Source organism: Armigeres subalbatus, chromosome 3, assembly GCF_024139115.2.
Source record: "Armigeres subalbatus isolate Guangzhou_Male chromosome 3, GZ_Asu_2, whole genome shotgun sequence".
Classification (NCBI taxonomy): Eukaryota; Metazoa; Arthropoda; class Insecta; order Diptera; family Culicidae; genus Armigeres; species Armigeres subalbatus.
In genome coordinates this window covers 337,242,303-337,265,286 of record NC_085141.1, presented here as the reverse complement: position 1 = coordinate 337,265,286, position 22,984 = coordinate 337,242,303, and the positions used below count along the sequence as shown (strand labels likewise).

The following is a 22,984-nucleotide window of genomic DNA, read 5'->3' as shown; positions in this document are numbered from 1 at the left end:
CGCCCTGCTCTACGGCAGTCGCTAAAGTACTGGGAAAACCTACACATACCTTCCATACACAAACAATTCACGTATAACACTAAATTTCCACGAATTTCTCGGCAACACTCATCACATAACATAACCAACACTTACAAAATGTAAAATTTAACCAATTTACAGTTCTTTTTGATCGAAATTTATTTAAATTACCCGCTGAAAGTAGCCTCACACCTCGGGAATCTCGTCCATTGATTTTCCTCCGATGTGCCTCCAAAAAAGCGGGACTCATGCAATTTCGTTGCGAAAAGCATAAAAATCCTGGACAGTTTAAAGTCTGGTTTACAGCTCGGACTTTCAGAGATTTCCACCGGATTGTATTTTAAATCGTGCGGAATGTTTAATTTTTTCATAATGCAATTTAATAAATTCCGTCTACACACATGGGAGCGAAATTTGCAGACAAGCTCCTAATGTTTAAACTAGCCTTCAGGTACGTGAGGCCCTTGAATATAGCCTTTAATTCGATTGATTTTTTTTCAGTTGATTTATGAATTATACCGTCGTTTCTTTACAGTGGATGGTTTTGAACTATTCAGAAAGACTTTGAATGATTCTTAATGTTTCGAAAAGAATCAATTGATCAAAAATTATGTGGTAAAGCAGATTTAAAAAAAAAGAATTGCCTACTTCGACAGATTCAAAAAGAATAATCGAAAATGAACTTAATCTGGAGATTAGAATATCTGTCCCTGCGCTTCATTTTATTGACGTTCAGGCCTGACCTGATTTTAAGAAAATACTTGCCTACCAATTTACTAATTCCGTTCAATCCACTAATGAAATTGGCCAAATTTTAATGCCTCCGAAATAAGCAGATAAAAATTGTTAGAATGAAACTGTATGAAAAAATCTCCCGGAGAAGCACCAGTTGTCATTGACTGTTAAAAACCTTAAGAAAAGCATTCTTTTAAAAGCAACACTAATATTATAATATCTCACACTTTTTTGATAGATTTCGTCCACGTTCTTTGTTGAGAATTGAGCCAGCCGAGAGTTGCAAATCTCTCTAATAAAAACATAAAAGAAACACTTTCCACGTATTAGATTTTAGATTCCTGACTAAAATTTTGAATTTGTTTGAACAATATTTTGGAGCTCTTTGGAAGAATCAAAACGGGACAAATTGAGGATTTTTTAGATTACGACGGGACAGCACAATATGGTCTAAAAAACGGGACTGTGCCGTTAAATATGGTACGTATGGTCAGCCTAGGCCCTAACTCGCGTGTTTCTTGAGAACGGCACAGCTGTTCCATCTCCTCGCACTCCACTTCTTCCAGGCGGCGTTTTTTCTCCTGAAAAAGGCGGGTCTGCTGTCTCCACATCCGTCTATAACGTTCCACGTTCTGCCGCGAAGGTCCGCGCTGCGTCCTACTCCTCCAGAAATCAACCGTATCAGTTTATCCGGAAATGCGTTTTCGTGCATTAGCTGCCATAGCTGGTCCCGATCGATTGTATGATATGCGGCTTTGAAGTCGATTAATAGATGATGTGTGGGCACGTTGTATTCGCGGCATTTCTGCAACACCTGATCTGTGACAGAGCGTGCACCCATAAATAGTCGTTTCTCGGTCCGGGGGCTTCCAATGGCGGATCGAATATCTCTCCAGTCATCTTCAAGAGACGCTGCGCCTAGCTGCTTTTCCGTTGGGAGTGCCACTTCCAGCTTCTGCGCGTAGTCTTGCGTTAGTCAACTGTCTTGTAGCCGCCCAATGTATAGCCGCGGCGTTCGACTTCGACGCGTGTTGTACACCGTCTAGAGTTTTGAGCGCAGGCATACTGCAACGAGGTAGTGGTCGGATTCAATATTCGCACTGCGGTAAGTGCGGACGTTCGTGATGTCGAAGAAGAATTTACCGTCGATTAGAACGTGGTCGATTTAGCTTTCCGTTTCTTGGTTAAGTGATCTCCATGTGGATATTTTTGCGGGGAAAGAAGGTGCTTCGGACTACCATTCCGCGGGAGGCTGCGAAGCTTATGCATCGTTGGCCGTTATCATTCGATACAGTGTGCAGACTATCCGGGCCGATGACCGGTCTATACATTTCCTCCCTTCCTACCTGTGCGTTCATGTCGCCGATAACGATAATAGAACAAAACCTGCCAAAGCCGTCGTTTCCCCTACTTGCCTTTGGAAATTTTTGATGTCATGTCCATCAAACTATTTCATTTATTACGCGACGCAGAGAATACACTATTTGAATACTTACCCAAGCTAATTCAGCAAAATGTAGTCATGTAATTACAGTTGTTTTTTCATCATAGCACCTAAATGAGTGTTATAATGAATATTATGCAACCCATTTAAGCTACATAATGTTCATTAAAGCACCCATTTCGTTGATATGGAAAAGTAGACCGTTTTATCATTTAGAGACGAACTGTAAACCAGGTATTATGATCAGGAATTATAAAAAATAACTTTTCCCCATCTACCGTGCGTGGCTGCTGGATGAAATTCCTTACAGTCCAAAATATCCACGGTAGATTGCAGGGCAATCTTTAAATGACCTTTCCTTGCAAGCACATCCTCGCTGCGTGAACTACACATTCTATGTTGACCTCCCGGGAGGCCACATAAACTAAATATTCAACATTGTACATTGTCTTTCGCAATTTCATTCGCCACCTGGTATGTAGGTGCGGTGATGCGTAGTTTATTCCGATTAACCAGATTGAAATCGGTCTTCGGAAAACGGCGCGTCAAATCACGTTTAATGCCCAGGAAATCTAGGCTCTTCACTTTCTGCAGAAATGCCGTAACGATGAATCCAATTCGATGGACGACGAATAATTAAACCCAATCCTGAAGACATAGCAGTAGAGCTTGATTCTCGATGACCTTCGTTTTAATTTCTTCTTTTTTGTTCTCTATATTCCAGTGGATGACCATCATTCAGTACCTGTGGCCTTGCTTGATCTTCCTATCGCTCTACATACTGCGCAATCGCTTCCAGTCCGTCGAAATAGCCGACTGCCAGTTCCCAGCCCGGCAGCTGCAGAACAACGGCATCCTTCCGTTTTTCCAGTCATACGTCTGCACTATTGAAAACGAGTGCAGTGATCCCCGAAGGTACGAAGAAACGTCCGACTTTGCCAAAGCACCGGTGACTCCGGTGCTGGATATCGTTCAAATATTTTTGGACACACCGGACCTGTTCGATGCAGTGATCGGTCTACCAATTGATCGCAACTTCATCGGTGCCGTTACGACGATCGTAACGAATGGACGCTTCAAAGAGATCGAAAGCAACGCCGACCGGCTGGTGCGGATGCTTCCCGAACTACAGGATATGGTGGGCGGTGATTTCGACATCCAGAAAGTTTTCGCCGACGATCGAATGTTCTCTAACTCCGGCAAGCTCCTGTGCGGAAAGCCGTTCCCTCGGAGTACAAACATAAGGTTTATTGATAATGTTTTGTACTCGAAGGATTTCAAAGGGGCCGACCCGGATGAGTTGGAGGCAATGCCGACCAAGTATTGCAAGCAGCTGTACAGGGACGTGACCAATACGAACAATGGTAAGATCACTTGGAAGCAGCTGAAACCTATTTTACAGGGGAAGATTCTGTATGGGCCGTCGAACGATAGGAATGATGAGATTGTTAAATTTGTGAGTCGATCAAGTCGTGGAAGTTGATCTAGCTTAGATTTATTTGTTGTTTCGCTTTTTCAGACCAATCAAACTTTCGTGGACATGGGTCGACTGCGAGACTTCTTCAAAGCGTTGAACACCACGGTGCAGTTGCTCCATACAGATCAGTCGTTCCGTAGCAGCTTTCAAAGCCTGATCGAGCTGGCCAAGTCTCCTCTAGTGCAGATGATCGTTGGTGGAAACGTGAACATCGAATTGATTGAGTCTATGCTGAACGGAATTTTGAACGACAAAACTGTAGCGGTCGCACTGGAAACTATTGCCAGTATCTTCGAGTGCTTCTCGACCGATCGCTTCGTTAAGGTGGACTCGGAGCAACAACTAGAAGATGAAGCTTTCAAGCTAAATCAGAAGAAGATGTTCTTCGCGGGGTTGATTTTTGAAAACGGCACTACGGAAAACGAGATTCCATACAAGATACGAATGAGAATTGATGACACGCCCGTAACTATAGAAAATAAAAATCGATTCTGGTTCCCAGATCCGGAAGCTAGTTTCGAGTTGGACATGAGGTACCACCGCGGGTTCATTCAAATCCAGCACGCAGTAGATATGGGCATTATTAAGGCTTTAAAGAAAGAAATGACTGAAAGTGAGAAGAGAACTAGTGAAGCGTCGTCTGGCGATTTGGGATTGTCATTGGGCGATGATCTGAGTGTAGAAGAAAATAGTAACGAAACAGAAGCAACTACGGTAACCACTACTGAAGGCAGTACGTCTACCGAAGACCTCGAATCTCTTTATGCAAACTTGAGTAAGAACATCAATATATCGGAGTCGGATTTAGCCAAATTCAGTAACAAATCATCGCTGGATGACTATTTGGACTTCAACGACGATGAAGAGGAGCAAGAGGTGGATGAAGAGGAACCGCTTGTGGTGAGCACATCAACGGTTCGTAGTCGTCGGAAAAGAGCTCCGCAGTTCAACCTGTTCAGTTTGTTTTTGGGAGGTGGTCCACCTAAGAAGAAGGAATTGACTTTCAAGGTTTCCGATGAGAAATTCTACACCAAACAGTTCCCGTATCCGAAATATGTTAAAGATAAGTTAGTATAGGTAATACTTTTAAATAGTTGTACAAATACTGAATATTCTGTTTTGTATTTTTTAGTTTCAAGAAAGGTCTATACTTGGCGCAATCGATTCAAATGTGCTTCTTCATTGCACTAATCGTGCATGTGTCTTCATCAGTACGGCAGAAGATTTGGATGAAGGAAAGCGGCAATACAATGGTATGGTGATTTAGCACAAACATCTTATTTGTTCAGATATAAAATAGTTTTATTTTCTCACTTTGCAGTTGATGCGTGCCATGGGGCTGAAGTCGTACTCGGATTCCATTTCCTGGGTGATAACCACCTTGATTGAGCTGTGCATTGTCTTCGTTCTCGCCCTGTCCATTCTGTATAGCGGAGGTATTCTTGAACATTCCAGCAAAATCTTTTTATTTGTGTACCTGCTAGTGTTCGGCGTTTGCTTGATCGCCTTTTGCTATATGTGTTCAATGTTCTTTAGCTCAGCGAGCATTGGATCGGTATCGGCGGTCATCCTGTTCCTAACAACATTCCTACCCTATATCGTAATTATCTCCTTGGGAGCAGTGCTAAGCTTCGCGGGAAAATTCGTAGCGGTAAGATATGAGCCATGAATTTAACAACGGAACATTAGGAATTCGTTTTCTTTACAGAGCCTGTCGTTTTCAACAGCCTTTTGCTACGCTTGGCGCTACATTATGCGGCTTGAACTACAACAGCGTAGTGCAGATTTCATGGCGTTGAAGGGGTCAATTCAAGAGAATGACCTGGCCTTCGGAATAATGATGATGCTACTGGATGCGATAATCTACTATCTTATTGGCTTTATCTACGAAAAAATTACTCATGGTAACTAATGCTTACAAGAAGCATCAATCACTGTCTAAACTAATTTAATAATTACAGAGGACACAACGTTTTATCAGGTTAGTCGTGCCAAATTAGACAAAAGTATTGGGGCCGAATTGCGGAATGTGGATGTCATATACGAAAACGGCAAAAAGGTTCTCGATAACGTGTCGATCACCTTCAAGCGGGACGAAGTTACGTGTCTACTTGGTCGCAACGGAGCCGGGAAGAGTACGATCATGTACGATAATGGTAATCGCTTACTATGTACCCATGATTTAATTTGATTTTTTTTTCATTTTCAGCAAACTCTTGACCGGTCAGATTCTCCCCATAGTGGGTGATGTCAACCTCCCCTTAGACTATGATCTAATATCCGGTTTGAAAAACAATGCAGAAAAGATCGGCCTCTGCTCACAGAATGACATTCTCATTCCAAACCTCACCGCCAAGGAACACCTACAGCTATACGCTCGCATCAAGCTAACCAAAGGATTCGAAACCGAAGTTCAACGAACGCTGGATAACCTGAAGATGGGTAAGTACAAACACTACCGCGCTTCGGAGCTCTCGGGAGGCTTCAAACGGCGGCTATGCATTGCCATCGCCTTCCTGGGATCACCGAACATGGTAATCCTGGACGAGCCGTGCAGCAGCGTCGATACGAAAGCCCGCAAGTACATCTGGGAGCTAATCCAAACTCTCAGGAAAGACCGAGCGGTGATTCTGGCAACGCATCATCTGGACGAGGCAGAATCCTTGAGCGATAAGGTCGTCGTGATGGAGAACGTAAGTTGCGGGAAGTTCTATCCAAGAAGATAATATACGACTCACATCTTACAGGGAAAAGCCATTCTCGAGCAGAGCCACGAGGAGCTGAAGAATCGTTTCACAAACACTTTGTACTTGGACCTGACGCTGAAATCACTAACGGAGAGTGATCGGTCGAATTTGATAGCCGACCTAAACAAGAGCTTGGATGAGCGAAACAACGTGCAGTACGAGTTTACGAAACTTCCAAGGAATGTCTTGCAGTACAAGCTCACGTATACTACTGAAAATCCGTCGGAAATTGAGTAAGTATTTATTTGGAAAAATTGGTAAACGCACAGATAACAGATATTTAGGTTAGTATCGGACACGTTGTGTAAACATCTGTAATATGCATCCGTCGATTAGACGATCCCCACCGATGTGTATCCAAATGAGTGTCTAGTATAGGAACGAAATGCATTCATATTTTATTTATGCACTTGTTCTCGCACCGGTTGTTTCTATTGTCTATCCGGAACAAATTTATAACGCTTTTTATACCGAAGTTGGATTTTTCTCGGAAATAGTGCGCTGGATTCGCCTAAAGATGCGCTAAACAACGCATCAATTAATTTGACAAATAAAACTTCGGAAGAAAGTTCGTTTCGGAAGTCCCGACTTCTGAGTTCTAAGTTGGTCCTACGCCGACAATATCAAGGTTGTTGAAGTGCAGTCATGCTTCGCACCGGTGGTGAATATCCGGTTGCTATACAGTGAACGTTCGCTAATTGGGGTTTTTCTAGTTGGGGCGTTTTTTAGTTGGGGGTTCGCTAATTGGGGCGAAACCCAATTAAAAAGCAGCTAAACGTCAGAATGTGATGTCAAAAACTCGTTGACGTTTTGTTTCCGTGTTTGGCGGGATCGATATTTTCTGGCGCGTAAAATTTTCTTTTGTTCAATGCAAAAAGTAAACAACATTGACGCTTGTCAAACCGCCCCAATTAGCGAACGGCATTCGCTAGTTGGGGTGAGGTCGTGCCCCAATTAGCGAACGATCACTGTAGACTTATGCAGGGGTTCATCGAATTCACTCACCTAATGGATTTTGACATTTGAGCGGGTCGTTTTCTCGAACAAAAGTTCATTTTGCGTTCATTATGCGACCCGCTCAAACGTCATAATTTCTTGGGGGAGTTCATTTTGCGTTAGTCTATTGAGGCAAACACGGAAATAAATAAAATCAGGAAAAAATTATTATTTATTTTCAAATCTTTCAGAGCGCGCTCCAACTTTTGTAATATAAATATGTGCGTAATGCATTTTGAGATTATCAGATTAGCTAGACACACATCTGCTAGATGGCGCTAGCTTATATGCAATAATTTAGTGAGGTGGATATCTCGAGATCTATAAGACTTAGAAAGATTTTGTCTTCTACAAAGTTGATCGGGTAGCCATAACATTTATGATGGAGACTAGTTTAGTTTGGAATTCATACGCATAGCGACGCTAGTGTATGAGAGTTGGAAAGTGGCCATCTTATACAAAGTTATCCGAATTATCTGTTAGGTTGGTTATTATGTAAGATTTAAAAGGGTAATCAAACCAGAAATTTTGTTTGAAACCGCAATACTCGTTGGCGCTCGAGCTGAGTCGAATCGAGTCAAGTACGAGACACTAAAGATGGCCTTACTGTAGAAGTCGAAATAAGTATCTGTCAAAGGTACAACCAAGGGGTGGAATTAAATGGAATTGTACGAACTCGTCTTATGGCAAGTAACTTTGTAGAATACGGCAATATTCTGAAAATTCCAGATTTTGAGATATTTAACTTATCAGTTTATTTCTTATGCACTAGCTAAGCGATTATGTTTAAAACTAAACTTGCTTGCATCATGACGGTTTTCACCACCCGAACAACTTTGTGGAATACGGCAATATTCTAAAAATTTCAGTTTTCGAAATATTTATCCTAGCAGGTTATTTCTTAAACACTAGCGCCACCAAGCGGTTATATCTCAATCTAAACCTGCGTTGGTCATAATGGTTTTGACAACCCGAACAACTTTGTAGAAGGCGGCAATATTCTAAAAATTACATATTTTGAGATACCTGACCTATCAGGTTATTTCCAATACACTAGCGCCGCCAAGCGGTTGTATTATTAACTAAATTTGCTTTCGTCATGATGGTTTTAATCATCCAAACAACTTTGTAGAAGACGGCAATATTCTTAAGATTTCAACTATCGAAATATCTAACCTTTTAGGTTATTTCCAATTCACTAGCGCCGCCAAGCGGTTGTATTTCAAATTAAACTTGTTTTCGTCATGATGGTTTTGACCTCCCGAACAATTTTGTAGAAGACGCCAATATTCTAAAAATTCCAGATTTCGAGATATCTAACCTATCAGGTTATTTCATAGGCACTAGCGCCGCCAATCAGTTGAAATCCAAACTAAACTGACCTCCATCACAATGGTTTTGATGATAAATAACGGACAAATTTCTCAGAAGGCGGCGCATTTTTTATTTATGCGTTACTCTTTATTTCCGTGTGATGGTTTGGAAACGGTTGGAGCGGGTCGCCAAATTTGCCAACTCGCTATTCACCGAAGGTTGCGTTTACATTTCCCAAACCCGTTTACCAACGACCGGTGCGAGTTCGCGTCATGATAGAGGTTGCTATTTTGGCTTTATTTACGCACTGGTGGGGATCGTCTAAGATGATCCCCACCGATGCGTATCCAAATGAGTGTATAAGAGCAAGATTACCGGTGGTGAGTTTAAGCCGTTTGGCAGCGCAGTATCATTACTTGACACTTTACCGGTCGCTACTAAACGCGCTGCTATAACAGTAGCGCGACTGACAGGTGACCAAATTTGGTAGCGCGATAAGAGCGCTGCTATTTGATGAACTGTCAACTGTCAAACGTCACCGGTAAGGAATACAGCAACCAAATTGAGAGCCGAAAAAAGTGACCGATACGGAAACGAGTGACGAAACTAAAATGAAAGCGCTGCGCGGGTGATTAAAATGCTCGCGACCGATAATGATGCTCTAATAAGAACAAATTGCGTTCATATTTTATTTACGCACTTGTTCTCGCACCGGTTGTTTCTATCAAGGTTGTTGAAGTGCAATCATGTTTCGTACCGGTGGTGAAAATCCGCGGTTGCTATAACAAACACGGAATAAAAAAATAAGAAAAAAATGTTTATAAATATTTATTTTCAAACCTTTTAGATTTGTGATTATCAGATTAGTTCGACACACATCTGCTTGGTGGCGCTAGCATACATGCAACAATTCAATGAGGTGGATATCTCGAGATCTATAAGACTTGGAAAGAGTTGCCGTCTTCTACAAAGTTATCTGGATGGTTGGAACCATTGCGATGGACGCTAGTTAGACGCCAACTGGTTGTGTTTCAAACTAAACTTGATAACTTCGTCCATCCGAACAATTTTGTAGAATACGACAATATTCTAAAAATTTCAGAATACGAGATAATATCTTGAGATAATATTGTATTTTTCACGAATGATTAGATTCGCTCAACGAAATTCAAAAGTTGTCAATTTTGTATTTCAAGGCATTTTCGTCAACCTTTTCATAGATTACCTTGATTGTCAAGCACGTGGTCGGTTGAGAACCATGGGACTGAATGTAAACATCGAGGCACCAGCTGGTTTTGTTGTGTAAACATGATCAGCTGGAGAGCTGAGAACAATGAAACATGAGGGGGCTTGGGGATCGTTCAAAAATTACGTCCATCGTTTTTCGGCATTTTCAACCCCCCTCCCCCCCTCATGTCACAAACTGTCACAAATCATTGACTCCCCCCCTCCCCCTGTACGTACGTGTGTCATTTTTATTTTTGCGATTATTTTGGTTTTTCTTTTTGGTACACTATATTTACAATAACATAATGAGTTATGTCCTTTTTAACAGTTTTTAAAATGCGTTTTAAAAAATAAGTTGTTCCTAAAATGCTTTCAGTATTTTTTCTTGTGGATGGACGTCACAGAAGACGAACCCCCTCCTCCCCTGTCACAAACTGTCACAAAACTCTAATCCCCCTCCCCCCCTCAAACCTTGGACGTAATTTTTGAACGGCCCCTTGCGGCAGCTGTCACGATCTTCAAGTGAAATGCGCACGGTAGCCAGCAGCGAAATCGAAAGCGAAATCTGAGTAAGACGAAATTTTTATCATAAGGGTCGAAATGGTGAAAAAAATCGCAATATGTCTTGATATCTAACCTATCATGTTATTTCTTATACACTAGCGCCGTCAAGCGGTTATATTTCGAACTAAACATACTTTCGTCATGATGGCTTATACTAAGGACACACCTGTGGTACTTGTACCATGGTACAAGAGGACAAGAAAATTATTCCAAGACTATCTTTGATAAAGACAATAATCAGTACGGAACTCATTTCAAGATTCTTGTACCATGGTACTTGTACCACCAGTGTGTCATTAGTATTAGACCACTCGAACAACTTTGTAGAAGACAGAAAAAATCTAAAAATATCAGAATTCGAGATATCTAACCTATCACGTAATTTCATACACACTAGCGCCACCAATCAGTTGAAATCCAAACTAAACTGACCACCATCACAATGGTTTTGATTATAGATAGTAGAATCTATAGATGAGCGAAAGCATGGCTGAGTCGATTTTTTTGCCCGTGCACACGCGCATATGACGTCACAGCCCTTAACGTTTCCATTGAAATCGTGACGTCATGCTCGTTTGGAGACACGTTTGACAGTTCGTTTGGAGACAGAGGATTTATCTTCGCTCATCTATATTTTCCACTATCTATAGTTTTGATGATAAATAACCGAACAATTTTTCAGAAGGTGGCAAATTTTTCATTTATGAGTTACTTTATTTTTCCGTGTGATGGTTTGGCAACGCTTGGAGCGGGTCGCCAAATTTGCCAACTCGCTATTCACCGAAGGTTGCGTTTACATTTCCCAAACCCGTTTACCAACGACCGGTGCGAGTTCGCGTCATGATAGAGGTTGCTATTTTGGCTTTATTCACGCACTGGTGGGGATCGTCTAAAGAAACTGTGCTTGAGAAGCGCAACTGCGGTTGTCAAACTTATTGGCTGCGATTCGTCGGTTACCAATCAGTTGCGTTCATATGTACAGACCCCATTGAATTTTGGCAACAAAGCCATTCGATTTTGGCAAAATATAACCAGCGTAAAAATAACATATAAAATCGTTAAAAAATCACGTTAAATAAAATGTATAGGAAAAAAGCTTAGATTTCAAAATTGGCGTAAAAAACTAGACACAGTGTGGTCTAACGCCACAATAAGTGAAGAAATGTGAAGTACTTTCTTCTTCTCCTTCTTCTTATTGGCATTACATCCCCCACTGGGAACATTGCCGCCTCTCTGCTTAGTTTTCATTCAGCCCTTCCCGACAGGAGAAATTGGCTCAATAATACCTAATTCTGATACCATAATCTGTTATGAACTAGCCCTGCATAAGAGGTAAAATACCAAAGGAATAATACCAAAAAATAATATGAACAATACTTGAGCCATAACATACTCAGTTATTAAATTGAATTTCAATACCAAATGCATAACAAATTATTATTATTTTGGTATTGAAATACTTAAGCATGATATGCTTCAAGTATTCTGCATATAAGCTTTTGGTATTTTACCTCTTATGCAAGACTAGTTCATGCCAATTTCTGTTATCGAGGTCGTCCCTCCTGCTCGGGTTCTACAGTTATCAACTGCAAGGTTTCTAAGTCATGGTACCATTTTTGCATTCGTATATCATGAGCCTAACACGATGATACTTTTATGCCCAGGGAAGTCGAGACAATTTCCAATTCCGAAATTTCCCATCTCACGGATTGCCCGGGAATCGAACCCAGCCACCCTCATCATGGTCTTGCTTTGTAGCCGCGCGTCTTACCGCTAGGCTAAGGAGGGCCCCTAATGTAAAGTATCATGAGAAAACAAAAACTAGTAAATTTTGGCAACATTGATGTTCCGAACGTGTTGCCAAAATCGTATGGGGTCTGTACTTCTGTTATCAGTCAGCTTAAATATCGGTTATCTATGCTTAACGTTTCGAGACACATTATTGTATAGAATTAGGGAGTTTCGCTTGTCACGGTGGAGTGAAAAGTGCAGACGCTCGACACGTGATCCACTACGCGACACCGCTTTCAGCAGGCAAATTTAGAAATTAAATAAATTATGCTAGTTTCGATTTCGCTGTAGTTGATTGCCAGATTTCAAATGGATACTGTGTGGTCTTAAATGGCCAGAGCGAAATGCGATGACAGCAGCTCTCCGTGGGTGCGTGTGCGCGCCACGAATATCTGACAAGTAGAGGCCGAGTCACGGCTTGCTGCTCATCGATTGACACGATGATTAGGCTTTCTGCGAGCGTGTACGTACACGCATATTTCACTCACACTTTTACTCAGTTTGTTTGCAACTACGAGCAGCTGTCACGGCAAAATCAAATGGGATTGCTTGCAACCACGAACCGTGCATTCGTGTTGGTGAGAAATGTCGGCGAGACCCTAATGTGTAATACCACGCTAATGGTAACTTACTCAAACCCCACATTCCCCTTCTTCTCTCATAAAAACCCAGATTAATCCACCTATCATTGGCGATGCATTATAAAAATGAGAAAAACACATAAAAGGAGTCAAATAAGCACTTTAAGGGGATAGATTTTACTCTTTTCATCAATTTATGTCTATTTACATTCCCTAAGTTACTTCGCGAGGCGAAGATGAACATTGAATATGTTACATTTGAGAAACCTGATTACCGAACTCCAAAACAAACTTGGGATTAGAAACTGGTAGCCTCATGTACACTGAAGCCGCCTGAAGTGTATGAAGTTCAAACTAGATTTACTTTTTTTATTTATTTTATTTTATTTTATTGATGTATAAGGGGGCCAGGGGGCAAGTCACCGATGTGAATTTGGAATTCATATCGTCCATGATACTCCAGGGACTTAAGGATAAGGCTTCACAACATCTTTACCCATGGGGATTTTAAGTTTTGCGGGATATACTCATAGTATATCGCTGCCTAAGGAGTTGGGGCAGGTTGGGGATAGTTTTATGATGAATACTTAAGCTGTGGAGAAATGTCAGTTATTATATATAATTATATGTTTTACATTTAGTTCTAATTAAAATCAATAGCGTTTGGGTCATGTTCCCATCAAGCAACAGAAGCTCGAAAAGTACGTTAAAAATTTATTAGTTAATCATCAATCGCACGTGTTTCAGTCTAAATATATTGATATTGATGATGAAGTAGGAAACTCTAATGAAAACGTATTTTAACTATAATGTTGCATTAGATTTTGAAGATTATTTAGTGAAAGCCTCTAAAACTGCATTAAAAGGCCAAAGCGGGCCGCAGTTTAGAACCGTTCACCAAGCAATCATCAAAAATTCTGTACTCACAATTTTAATCACTACATATTCTGAACTTCATTTCGAGAAAACCCCGAATATTATCATTGTGGGCTACGATAGTCCTCGACAGCATCGGAATTGCCTCCAAACAAGATTCGACAGTTCATGAGCTTCAATTTGATGATGGGCTTAGGAAGTCTTATGATTGATCTCCACGTCTATGTTTCTATTTTCAATCTTTTCGTATTCTCAGTCATAATTATGTCAAATGTTTAGTACGGTGTCATATCGTGTTATAATGTTTAACTTTACTAAAAAAAATTTGTCTTAGTTATTACATGTTTCCTACGTTATTCAGTTTAAATAAATGCTAGTTGTAGATTATGTTGCGTATAGCTGTCAGTAAATTGCCTTCAGTTGTGTATCACTAAAGGTTAACTATTTGCTTAGACGAAAAAACTAGTTAAAGCGTTTTGCGAAGATGAAGAAATGGTCCCTAAGTTGTCTAATTGTCCTAAAGCCTTAAAAGCAAGCGTATCTTTAATTGTGTAGGTCGTGGTCAGAGCTATAGATTCACTTTTCGGTGGCAAAGTAAGGCTTCATCACGCCTATTCCCTATCTATTAGTAAAAATTATCGAGAATGAATAAGCTATTATAGAATTGTTTGCATACCATCGTTATAATTTGTGGTATTTTTAATTCTTCTTCTTCTTCTTCTTGGCATTACAACCCCACACTGGGACAGAGCCGCCTCGCAGCTTAGTGTTCATTAAGTAATTCCACAGTTGTTGACTGCGAGGTTTCTAAGCCAGGTTACCATTTTGCATTCGTATATCATGAGGCTAACACGATGATACTTTTATGCCCAGGGAGTCGAGATAATTTCCAATCCGAAAATTGCCTAGACCGGCACCGGAAATCGAACCCAGCCACTCTCAGCATGGTCTTGCTTTGTAGCCGCGCGTCTTACCTCACGGCTAAGGAGGGCCCCTGGTATTTTTAATTATGGTTCTTCAAAGTGAGCCATAACAAAAAAAAGGCGCCACGTTCCTAGTTTTGATAAAACTTCTACTCAGTGAATCCAACAGTCAATTCCCTATTACCGTCGATAAAATTGATCACACTCAATAAAAATAAGTACCTATCTAGCTAGAATTAAGCGCGGCTACGACTCATCATAATCAGGGAACACTTCAGAAAAGTATTGCAGAAAAGAAGAGATCTACCACCATTATCACTGAGGGAGATCTGCCTTACTGCACTACCATTCAAGGCTCCAAGACTCGACGTCCGTTGGATCACATCCGTAAGATCAGTGCGTCAATGCCAGATTATGACGCGGCATTAAACAAAAATAGTCAACATGTGATACCACCACGACAGGATATGTCTTTGGTTGCCATATCAGTGCTAATGGCGTAAGCCCACCCACCACGGCAAGGTAACATATCCAAGGGGAGGGAAGTTCAAACTAGATTTACTTTAACCAAAATCAATGCTTACAAGACTCACCTTTGGGTTTTTCAAGATGGTCAACCCTTTACTCGGCAGTCTGCAAGGCGTGTTATTCCAAAACACAGCGAATTTTCTATCGGTCTTCCAGACGCGTTTTCCAAAAAACACTTTAATAAAGGAAAAATATATTTTAAGCTCTTTTTGCAAGTCCAGTCAAGTACCAGCGCTTTTCCAGAAATAATAATGTATAAAATGTTTCCTCATTAGGGTTTTTGCAAGTAGTCAGTGTACTATTCAGGCCGATCTTGACGGACCGAATCAAACGTTCCCATACGAACCTCCCATATGGGGCGCCGCATGTGGATTGAATCGCCACACAGTTTGTCAGTTAGTGAAGGTACTTGACAGAATTTTGTTGATTTTTTGTAGCCTTTGCCTCAGTTCTTTACTAGCGCCTTGAAACTGTAAATGATCACAGTGAATCTCCTGCGGAGCACCTCTTCTATAGCAATGAATCGTCTCACTGCCAATATGCAAGAGTCGGTTGAGAGAGTACTGGATACTTCAAGATGTACGGCGCGGATGGTTTGGCATACGAATAAGACTACCCATCTCTTGACATTGCTCCTACCGATACGAATGAAATGTAGGCCACAATAGTCAACTCCGACAAACGTATAGGGCTAGAGTTGTCAAGTCACTCTGCCTTATTCGAATTGTGTTGTTTTTTTTGCGGCCAAGGGTCGTTTGGCCGAATGCCACTAGGCCGAAAGTTGTTTGGCCGAATATACCATGTGGCCGAACAGACCATTAGGCCGAACGTCATTTGGGCAAAAGGGTCGTTTGGCCGAAAGGGTCATAGGACATTTGGCCGAATAAGACATTTGGACGAAAAATACGTTTGGCCGAAAGGGTCATTTGGCCGAAAGGGTCATTTGGTCGAAAGGGTCATTTGGCCGAAAGGGTCATTTAGCCAAAAGGGTAATTTCGCCGAAAGGGTTTTTTGTGTCTTTATTAAGGAGACTTTAAACCGGCCGAATGGGTCATTTGGCCGAAAGGGTCATTTGGCCGAAAGGGTCATTTGGTCGAAAGGGTCATTTGGCCGAATAGGAGATTTGGCCGAATAGGTCATTTGAAAAGTGAGTCGTCTCTCTACTCACTTCGCACTACTTACTTTATACAGCGAGAATATAAAAATGAAGAGTGAGAAATGAGACGTCTCTCTTCTCATTCCTTATTTCTCACTTTTCAAATTCAATTTTCACTATTCAGCGAAATTACCTTTTCGGCCAAATGTCTTATTGAGCCAAATGACCCTTTCGGCTAAATGACCCTTTCGGCTAATTGACCCTTTTGGCCAAATGACCCTTTGGGCCTAGTAACTATGATCCGGAAGTATGCTACACAGAAAAAAGGCCACCAAGCTTGCGTCTACAAACACATGCAACTCTATGTTATCTAGGCTGGATAAACCGTATCCCAGGAAGTAAAACCGTGGTATCTTAACTTTTCCCATCTCACGGATTGCCCGGATCCATTGACACCAATTCTTATAGATGTAGTCCGGAATCTCCTGATCCCAATCTACTTTGCTTCGCCAGACATCTTGTAACAAACACTTGCCATGAACATAATGATTGTTTGTTATGGCGTCTACTGCTTCTGGAAAATGGGTTCTCCACTCTTCTGCATTTCTGTTTTTTATATACTGCGCCGAACATGGTGAGCATGTTGACCCGAAGGTTTCAACATTATTCACGTATACATCAATTGGTTTCACAGGATCGTCGTGCCACACAAAACATTTAGATTGTTGATCCTCAGGGTTTATGAGGATTTGAAAAAAAAAACATTTTCCTGATGCTTCCAACCACAGCACCTAACGTTGGCGGAAGCGATATAGAACTGACAGAAGTGATGTAAGGATGTCCGGACTTGTGAGCAGCATCGAATTGAAAGACACCCCTTCAACCTTTGCTGCTGCATCCCACACCATACGGATTTTTCCCGGTTTATTCAGGTTCAGCACTAATGCAAGAAACCAGGTTCTCCGCGAATCAAAGGTGTCCAGCTCATCAAGTCATTCGATGCGTCGTTTTCTGCATTATTTCACGCGCTCGTCGGTCGTCATCTTTCCAGTACTTTTAACGGAGAGGAAATTCTCAACCAGAGAGTGTAGGTCAGAATCACTAGGTGCAGCACAGACGATGATGTTCCGGTGGATTATTCAGGCCTTCTACGTTTCCATAGATTGTCCTTCCTAACTTTGTTTTCGTTGTAACCGGCTCACGGGGTTTACCCATTCGTCTTTTCAAAGTTTCCAGCAAGTCAGTGTTATTCAGCCCTATCAAAATACGAGGAACTTTTCCACCATAGCTTACCACCGGCAATCCTCTAAGATATGGGAATTTCTCCGCTAAATCTTCATAGCATAGCAATTGTGGTGGTAAGCCAAGACTTTCCACCGTTCGTACTTCATCCAACATATAGCGTTTTTCTCCAGTAATGCTAGAGATATCCAGCTGAATTATTTTAGAATCATATTCAGTCCGTTTTACGTTATTTGTCCACTGCAAACATAACGATTCTACCTCACCGTCGATTCGAAGTTGATCTGCAATCGCTTGCTCCATCAGGGTATATGAAGAACCATCATCTAAGAAAGCAAGCACGTCGATAGTTGTGTCTCTGCCGTATAACCGGAATAATTCTAAAAAGCGTTTTCCGTGACCCTTAACGATGCTGCCGTTGGTTGAAGACGGGTCTGGATTCTCTGAATGCAACAGACTGTAATGCTTCAACTCGCACCAATCCACAAACTGGTGCCTTGCATGGCCACTTGGCATGTGTTGTCAAACATCGTCTGCATAATTGTAGCTGCTGCACCAACTTCCAACGCTCATCGATGCTGCTTCTCTGGAACTTGAAGAACTGCCTGACTTTATGGCTCAGCATTTCACGTACTGGACACGACTTGGACTGGAGTGTTCCCTTTTCTACGGAGATGCTATCATTCTGATGTTCGCAATTTGCTTGATGCCCCTTTGCCTTCTCACCATTATCGTGCGCGTTCAGAAACCCCTTTTATTTTTGTTTCGGCTTATCCAACTTCCATTCATAACCAATGTAATATGTAACATTACTTGCATCGGAGACGAAGGAGGACATGGAATGGAAACCCCGAACGTTCGTAGATCCACTTCGGAAGCTTGTTGTCGGTAGAGAGCCCAGCTCGGTTTCACATTTGCTGGAAGCTTGCCCACCATTTCCAGCAGTAGAATTGGGTTTGAAAGGTGATTGTCCATACCCAAGGATTGGAGATAGCCGCACACATTTTGTACTACAAGTCCAAAGCTGATGATAGCTTCCAATTTATCGGCCCTTGGCGCAGGTACAGAGGGACGGAGGAAGGATGCAAGAGTTGGTAACCGATCGCATTAAGAGCATTTCCTTTCAAGCAGCGTTGTAGTCGCATGAGGTTTTCTGCGTCGGTACAACCAACCACACATCTGGGTAGATTTAGTGTAGATACTAAGAGTGACCAATCCAACGGATTTCCATCGAAAACGGGAAGATCTTTCGGTACAACATGCCGGGCTGCAAGTTGCTGAGCGCTCGGACCACTCGCAGGAACAATGGAAGGAATACTCTGCGATGCCAACGAACTTGGAATTGGATTGGGTTAACTAGGGATACTTGTTATAGGAGCATTAGCCACCGCCAGTAGTACACTGTTAAGTGCTGACAGATGTTGGAGAATTAAGCTATTGTCTGTACTTGTCTTATAAGGGATAGTTGAAGGAGTCGAGTTCAAAAGAGGTTTTCCGAAGCGTGGGGGATCTATCTGATTTGACGAAAACGTATCTACAGGCTGTCGTGACCTACCTCTATTGAGAGCGATTTCTGCAAACTCCAGACTTTTGTGGACCATTTCCTCAGAATCGTTGGTTCTTCCATACCGCCGCGTGTGGTCCAACGAAATAATTACTGGGGCTCGTTGGCCATCGTCATGAAAAGGGGTATCGATGTTCCCGGTCATTCTTCACTAACTCAAATTATCAACGGCCACTTGGAAGATCAAAGATATTAGCTCTTCCTTATAATACTCTATTGTAACAGTATTTTGATTACAATTTTAGACAGTTGTATCACTTAATGTCCCGAAACATACGGGAGTGCCATTCGTCGATTGTTGATACGCAAAGAGCCTACTTTGAATATTGCAGTTTGTTCTATCATGCCTATCTGTTTTGTGCCGAAACGTTAACTTCCTTACAATTTCTCTCTATCAATTATCTAAACTCTAACCTTCCCATCCAAACAGCTTGAAATCGCTCTTTGATCAGCTCAACCAGTATCAGGACAAAAAACTCATCCTAAACTACGACGTCAAAAACGAAAACCTCATGAACGTCTTCAACGCCGTCAACAGCCGCGAGTCGCAAGCAGCCGAAATCCGTGAACCGGAAATCATCTCTGCCAATGGCTTCCATGGGTCCAAACCCACCCAACACAACCTCGGCTCGTTCCAGATAATCAACAGCCTACTCCATAAACGGTTCCTCCACTTCCGCCGCAATTACCGCCTTCTTATATGTATTCTGATTCTTCCAACACTCTTCGAAATCATCGCCATGTACTTCATGACTCTTCGACCGCCCGGTGAACACGACAAACCTCTGGAGCTCTCTACCGCGCTATACCGTGGATCGGCAGAGTTCTACACCCGACCGGGCAATGGCAGCGACTTTCAGCTGGAAATCGACGCCGGCATTCTGTCACACTGTCCCGACTCCGAATGCTACCTGTTCAAAAGCTCCGAAGAAGCCTTCCGTTGGTTACTACAGACGAACTACGAGTTCAGCGATCGTCGCTTCGGAGGTTTGACCGCTCGTAAGGAGAAGCACTTTGTTTGGTACAACAACAAGGGATACCACTCGATGCCGGTGTGGCTAAATCTGTTGGATTCTGCCATTTTGAAATCGGAACTGGAGAATACCAACTATAGTATTCGCACGATCAACCATCCGCTGAAGATCGAAGAAGACGAGCTGACCATTTCATCGATGTAAGTGGACATCATGTAAAAACTGATAAAGAGTTTGATTTAACTGCTTTTCAATAGTCTTCAGCAGGTTGCTGATGCTGGCATTTCGTTGATCCTGCTGCTGTCGTTCAGTTTGGTCCTGGCAGGAGCTTCTGTGTACATCGTCAACGAACGAGTGCGAGGAGAAAAGATGCAACAAAGGCTCGCTGGAGTGAAATTCTTTCACTATTGGGGAGTTACTTATGTTTGGGACGCAATGGTGAGATCAATACTTCAATAGCTGTTTTCCGTAGTTAAATTGTCTTTTTTCCTAGATATTCCTAATCGCCGTGGCCCTAGCAGTGATAGTGTTCCAAGTTTTCGCCATTCCATCTTACGTTGAAAAAGACCAGCTAAAAGGCATCTGTCTTCTTCTTGTATTCTATGGATTTGCCTCCGTTCCAGCGGTGCATCTTTTCGAAAAGCTGTTTAACGACGCCAGTTTTGCAAATATGTCGTTATTCTGTCTTAACGTGATTACCGCTCTTGGCACCTTGACGACTATAATCCTGTTCGACATATTGGGAGAATCGGATACCTCGGAACATTTCCGGAACTTCTTGAATCGGGCCTTCCTTATCCTGCCACAACACGCCTTAGCAGATGGCCTGATCGAGCTGTCCAAAAACTACATCCAGGCGGAGATATTCAAGCGGTACTACATTGACTCCTACAAACCTTTGATGACGATCCTTGAACCGCATCTCATTGCATTGGTGATCATGGGCTCAATTTTTATCTTCTTGAACATGATTATCGAGCGAAAGGTCATTCAGAGGTTCTTCCAAGAGGCGGAATCCTCTCACACGCCAGTTTACGAGCTGAAAGCAGTCCGATCTGAAGACGGTGTAGTGAATGGCAATGGCAAGAAGAAATCTCTGACTGCCGATCAGATCCTGTCAGTGGATCACCTCACGAAGCAGTACCGATCTGGAGATGTGGTTGTAAATGATGTTTCGTTCAAGATCCACTACGGCGAGTGCTTCGGACTGTTGGGAACAAACGGTGCAGGAAAATCAACGATATTCTCCATTCTGTCTGGCGAACAGCTCCCGAGTAGCGGTGGATTCTGCTTCTTCTCTTCGGTACAGTGGAATGTATTTCTGGTCTACGTGGTTTACTAATGGATTTGTTTTTACAGAACTGCTTATCGTACTGCCCGCAGAATAGCTTTTTGGATCCATTGCTCACCGTAGAGGAAGTTATCGAATTCTATGGCCAGTTGCGTAACGTTGATAACATCGATAAGGTAAGCGAAGATATTATAAAGTGACTCGCAGACTTTAATACTTTAGCATTCTTTGCAGTTGGTAATTGAAACTCTCAGAGAGTATCACCTGGAACCGTACAAACGAATTTTGGTCAAGAATCTCAGCGGTGGAAACCGGCGGAAGCTCTGCGTAGCGGTTGCCTGCTTTGGAAACACCGACATCATTCTAATGGATGAACCCACAAGTGACATGGATCCGGTAACCCGAGCCATCGTCTACCGAACGATCGAACGGCTGAACAGTCAAAACCGATCGGTTCTGCTCACTTCTCACAGCATATCGGAGATAGATAGGATCTGTCAAAGGATAGCGATCCTGAAGGATGGACATTTGCTCACGGTTGACACCCCAGACAACCTTACCGAACGATACGGTAACAACTACCTGATTACCATCTACCTCGAAGAAAATCGGGAAGTGGATCTCATTAGAGTGAGTGTCTTCATTTCTACCAAACGACTTTTATCTACATTCTTCTTCCTCACTCCACAGACTATCAAACGAGAGTTCAACATTTCAGAGGACCTGATCCAGAACAAGAACTCTTTGCAGTTTGTGTGCAAAGTACAGTCGGTTGACCGGCGGCGGCACACCAACGGTGGCATTGAAAAGCTCCACAAAAACAGTCAGGTTACGATCAACCTGAACAACAACACCATCGATTCCAGTCCAGCGCTGACGGCGAGCGTCAGTGACCTAGTTGTTAAGCTGCATCACTTTGCCGAAAACAATCGGTTGCGGTACACGGTTTCGCGGTGTCTGCTGGATCAGGTATTTGAGAACGTTCTGCAGAACCACGAGGAGGAACACTCCAACGGTGGGTTCGTGGAAAACTGATTAGTACGGAATCCGTCCGGGTCCCGTGTCCCCACTTTCCCGTCATTGTCCACAGGGCAAGCTACTTACCTACTAAGCTGGTTTTTAGTACATACACATGGATATTATTTTAAGCAAATGAGCGATAGTTTATTATTTGAACAATCCGAAATGTCTGTCCTGTTTTCCGGTGGAAAGACCCTGAATTTCTCTGCATGTATCATTTTTGGCAGTCATCAATGAGCTCGAGCACGCAAACTCAACCACATTGACCACCACAACCACAACATGGCGGCCCCCACGGGAAACTTCAACTGTGACGGTCGGAACAAACCTTTCTAGGGTGTTCTTGAACAGCGACTCCTACCGCTCACAAAGTTAGAAATTCGTGGCCGGAATGATGGATGGTTACTCAACGTTCACTGGCTTGGCACAACCGAAACGATCACGGCCAACCCGAAGGTAAAACCCACAATAAAAAGAGGGATCCTGGATGGTTTCTTCTACTTTGTCGCTACCACTAACTCACAAAGTTTTAAGCTTGTCTTATAATTTTCCAAACTTTTGGCGGGATCGACA

The 22,984-nt window shown here is 42.4% G+C and overlaps 1 protein-coding gene across 1 annotated transcript in view; it reads left to right on the top strand.

Moving 5' to 3' along the window:
• Positions 1–22,544, top strand: part of LOC134225784 (glucosylceramide transporter ABCA12) — an 85,332-nt gene extending 62,788 nt beyond the window's left edge. The window contains exons 3-16 of the mRNA XM_062706138.1: positions 2,925–3,656; positions 3,720–4,744; positions 4,810–4,930; positions 4,999–5,328; positions 5,386–5,581; positions 5,639–5,822; positions 5,887–6,370; positions 6,425–6,657; positions 19,557–20,300; positions 20,358–20,538; positions 20,594–21,403; positions 21,460–21,567; positions 21,626–22,021; positions 22,082–22,544. Coding sequence (XP_062562122.1) covers positions 2,925–3,656; positions 3,720–4,744; positions 4,810–4,930; positions 4,999–5,328; positions 5,386–5,581; positions 5,639–5,822; positions 5,887–6,370; positions 6,425–6,657; positions 19,557–20,300; positions 20,358–20,538; positions 20,594–21,403; positions 21,460–21,567; positions 21,626–22,021; positions 22,082–22,426 — 5,889 coding nt within the window. The 3' untranslated portion in view covers positions 22,427–22,544. The remainder of the gene's footprint in view (positions 1–2,924; positions 3,657–3,719; positions 4,745–4,809; positions 4,931–4,998; positions 5,329–5,385; positions 5,582–5,638; positions 5,823–5,886; positions 6,371–6,424; positions 6,658–19,556; positions 20,301–20,357; positions 20,539–20,593; positions 21,404–21,459; positions 21,568–21,625; positions 22,022–22,081) is intronic.
• The last annotated feature ends 440 nt before the right edge of the window (positions 22,545–22,984 follow it).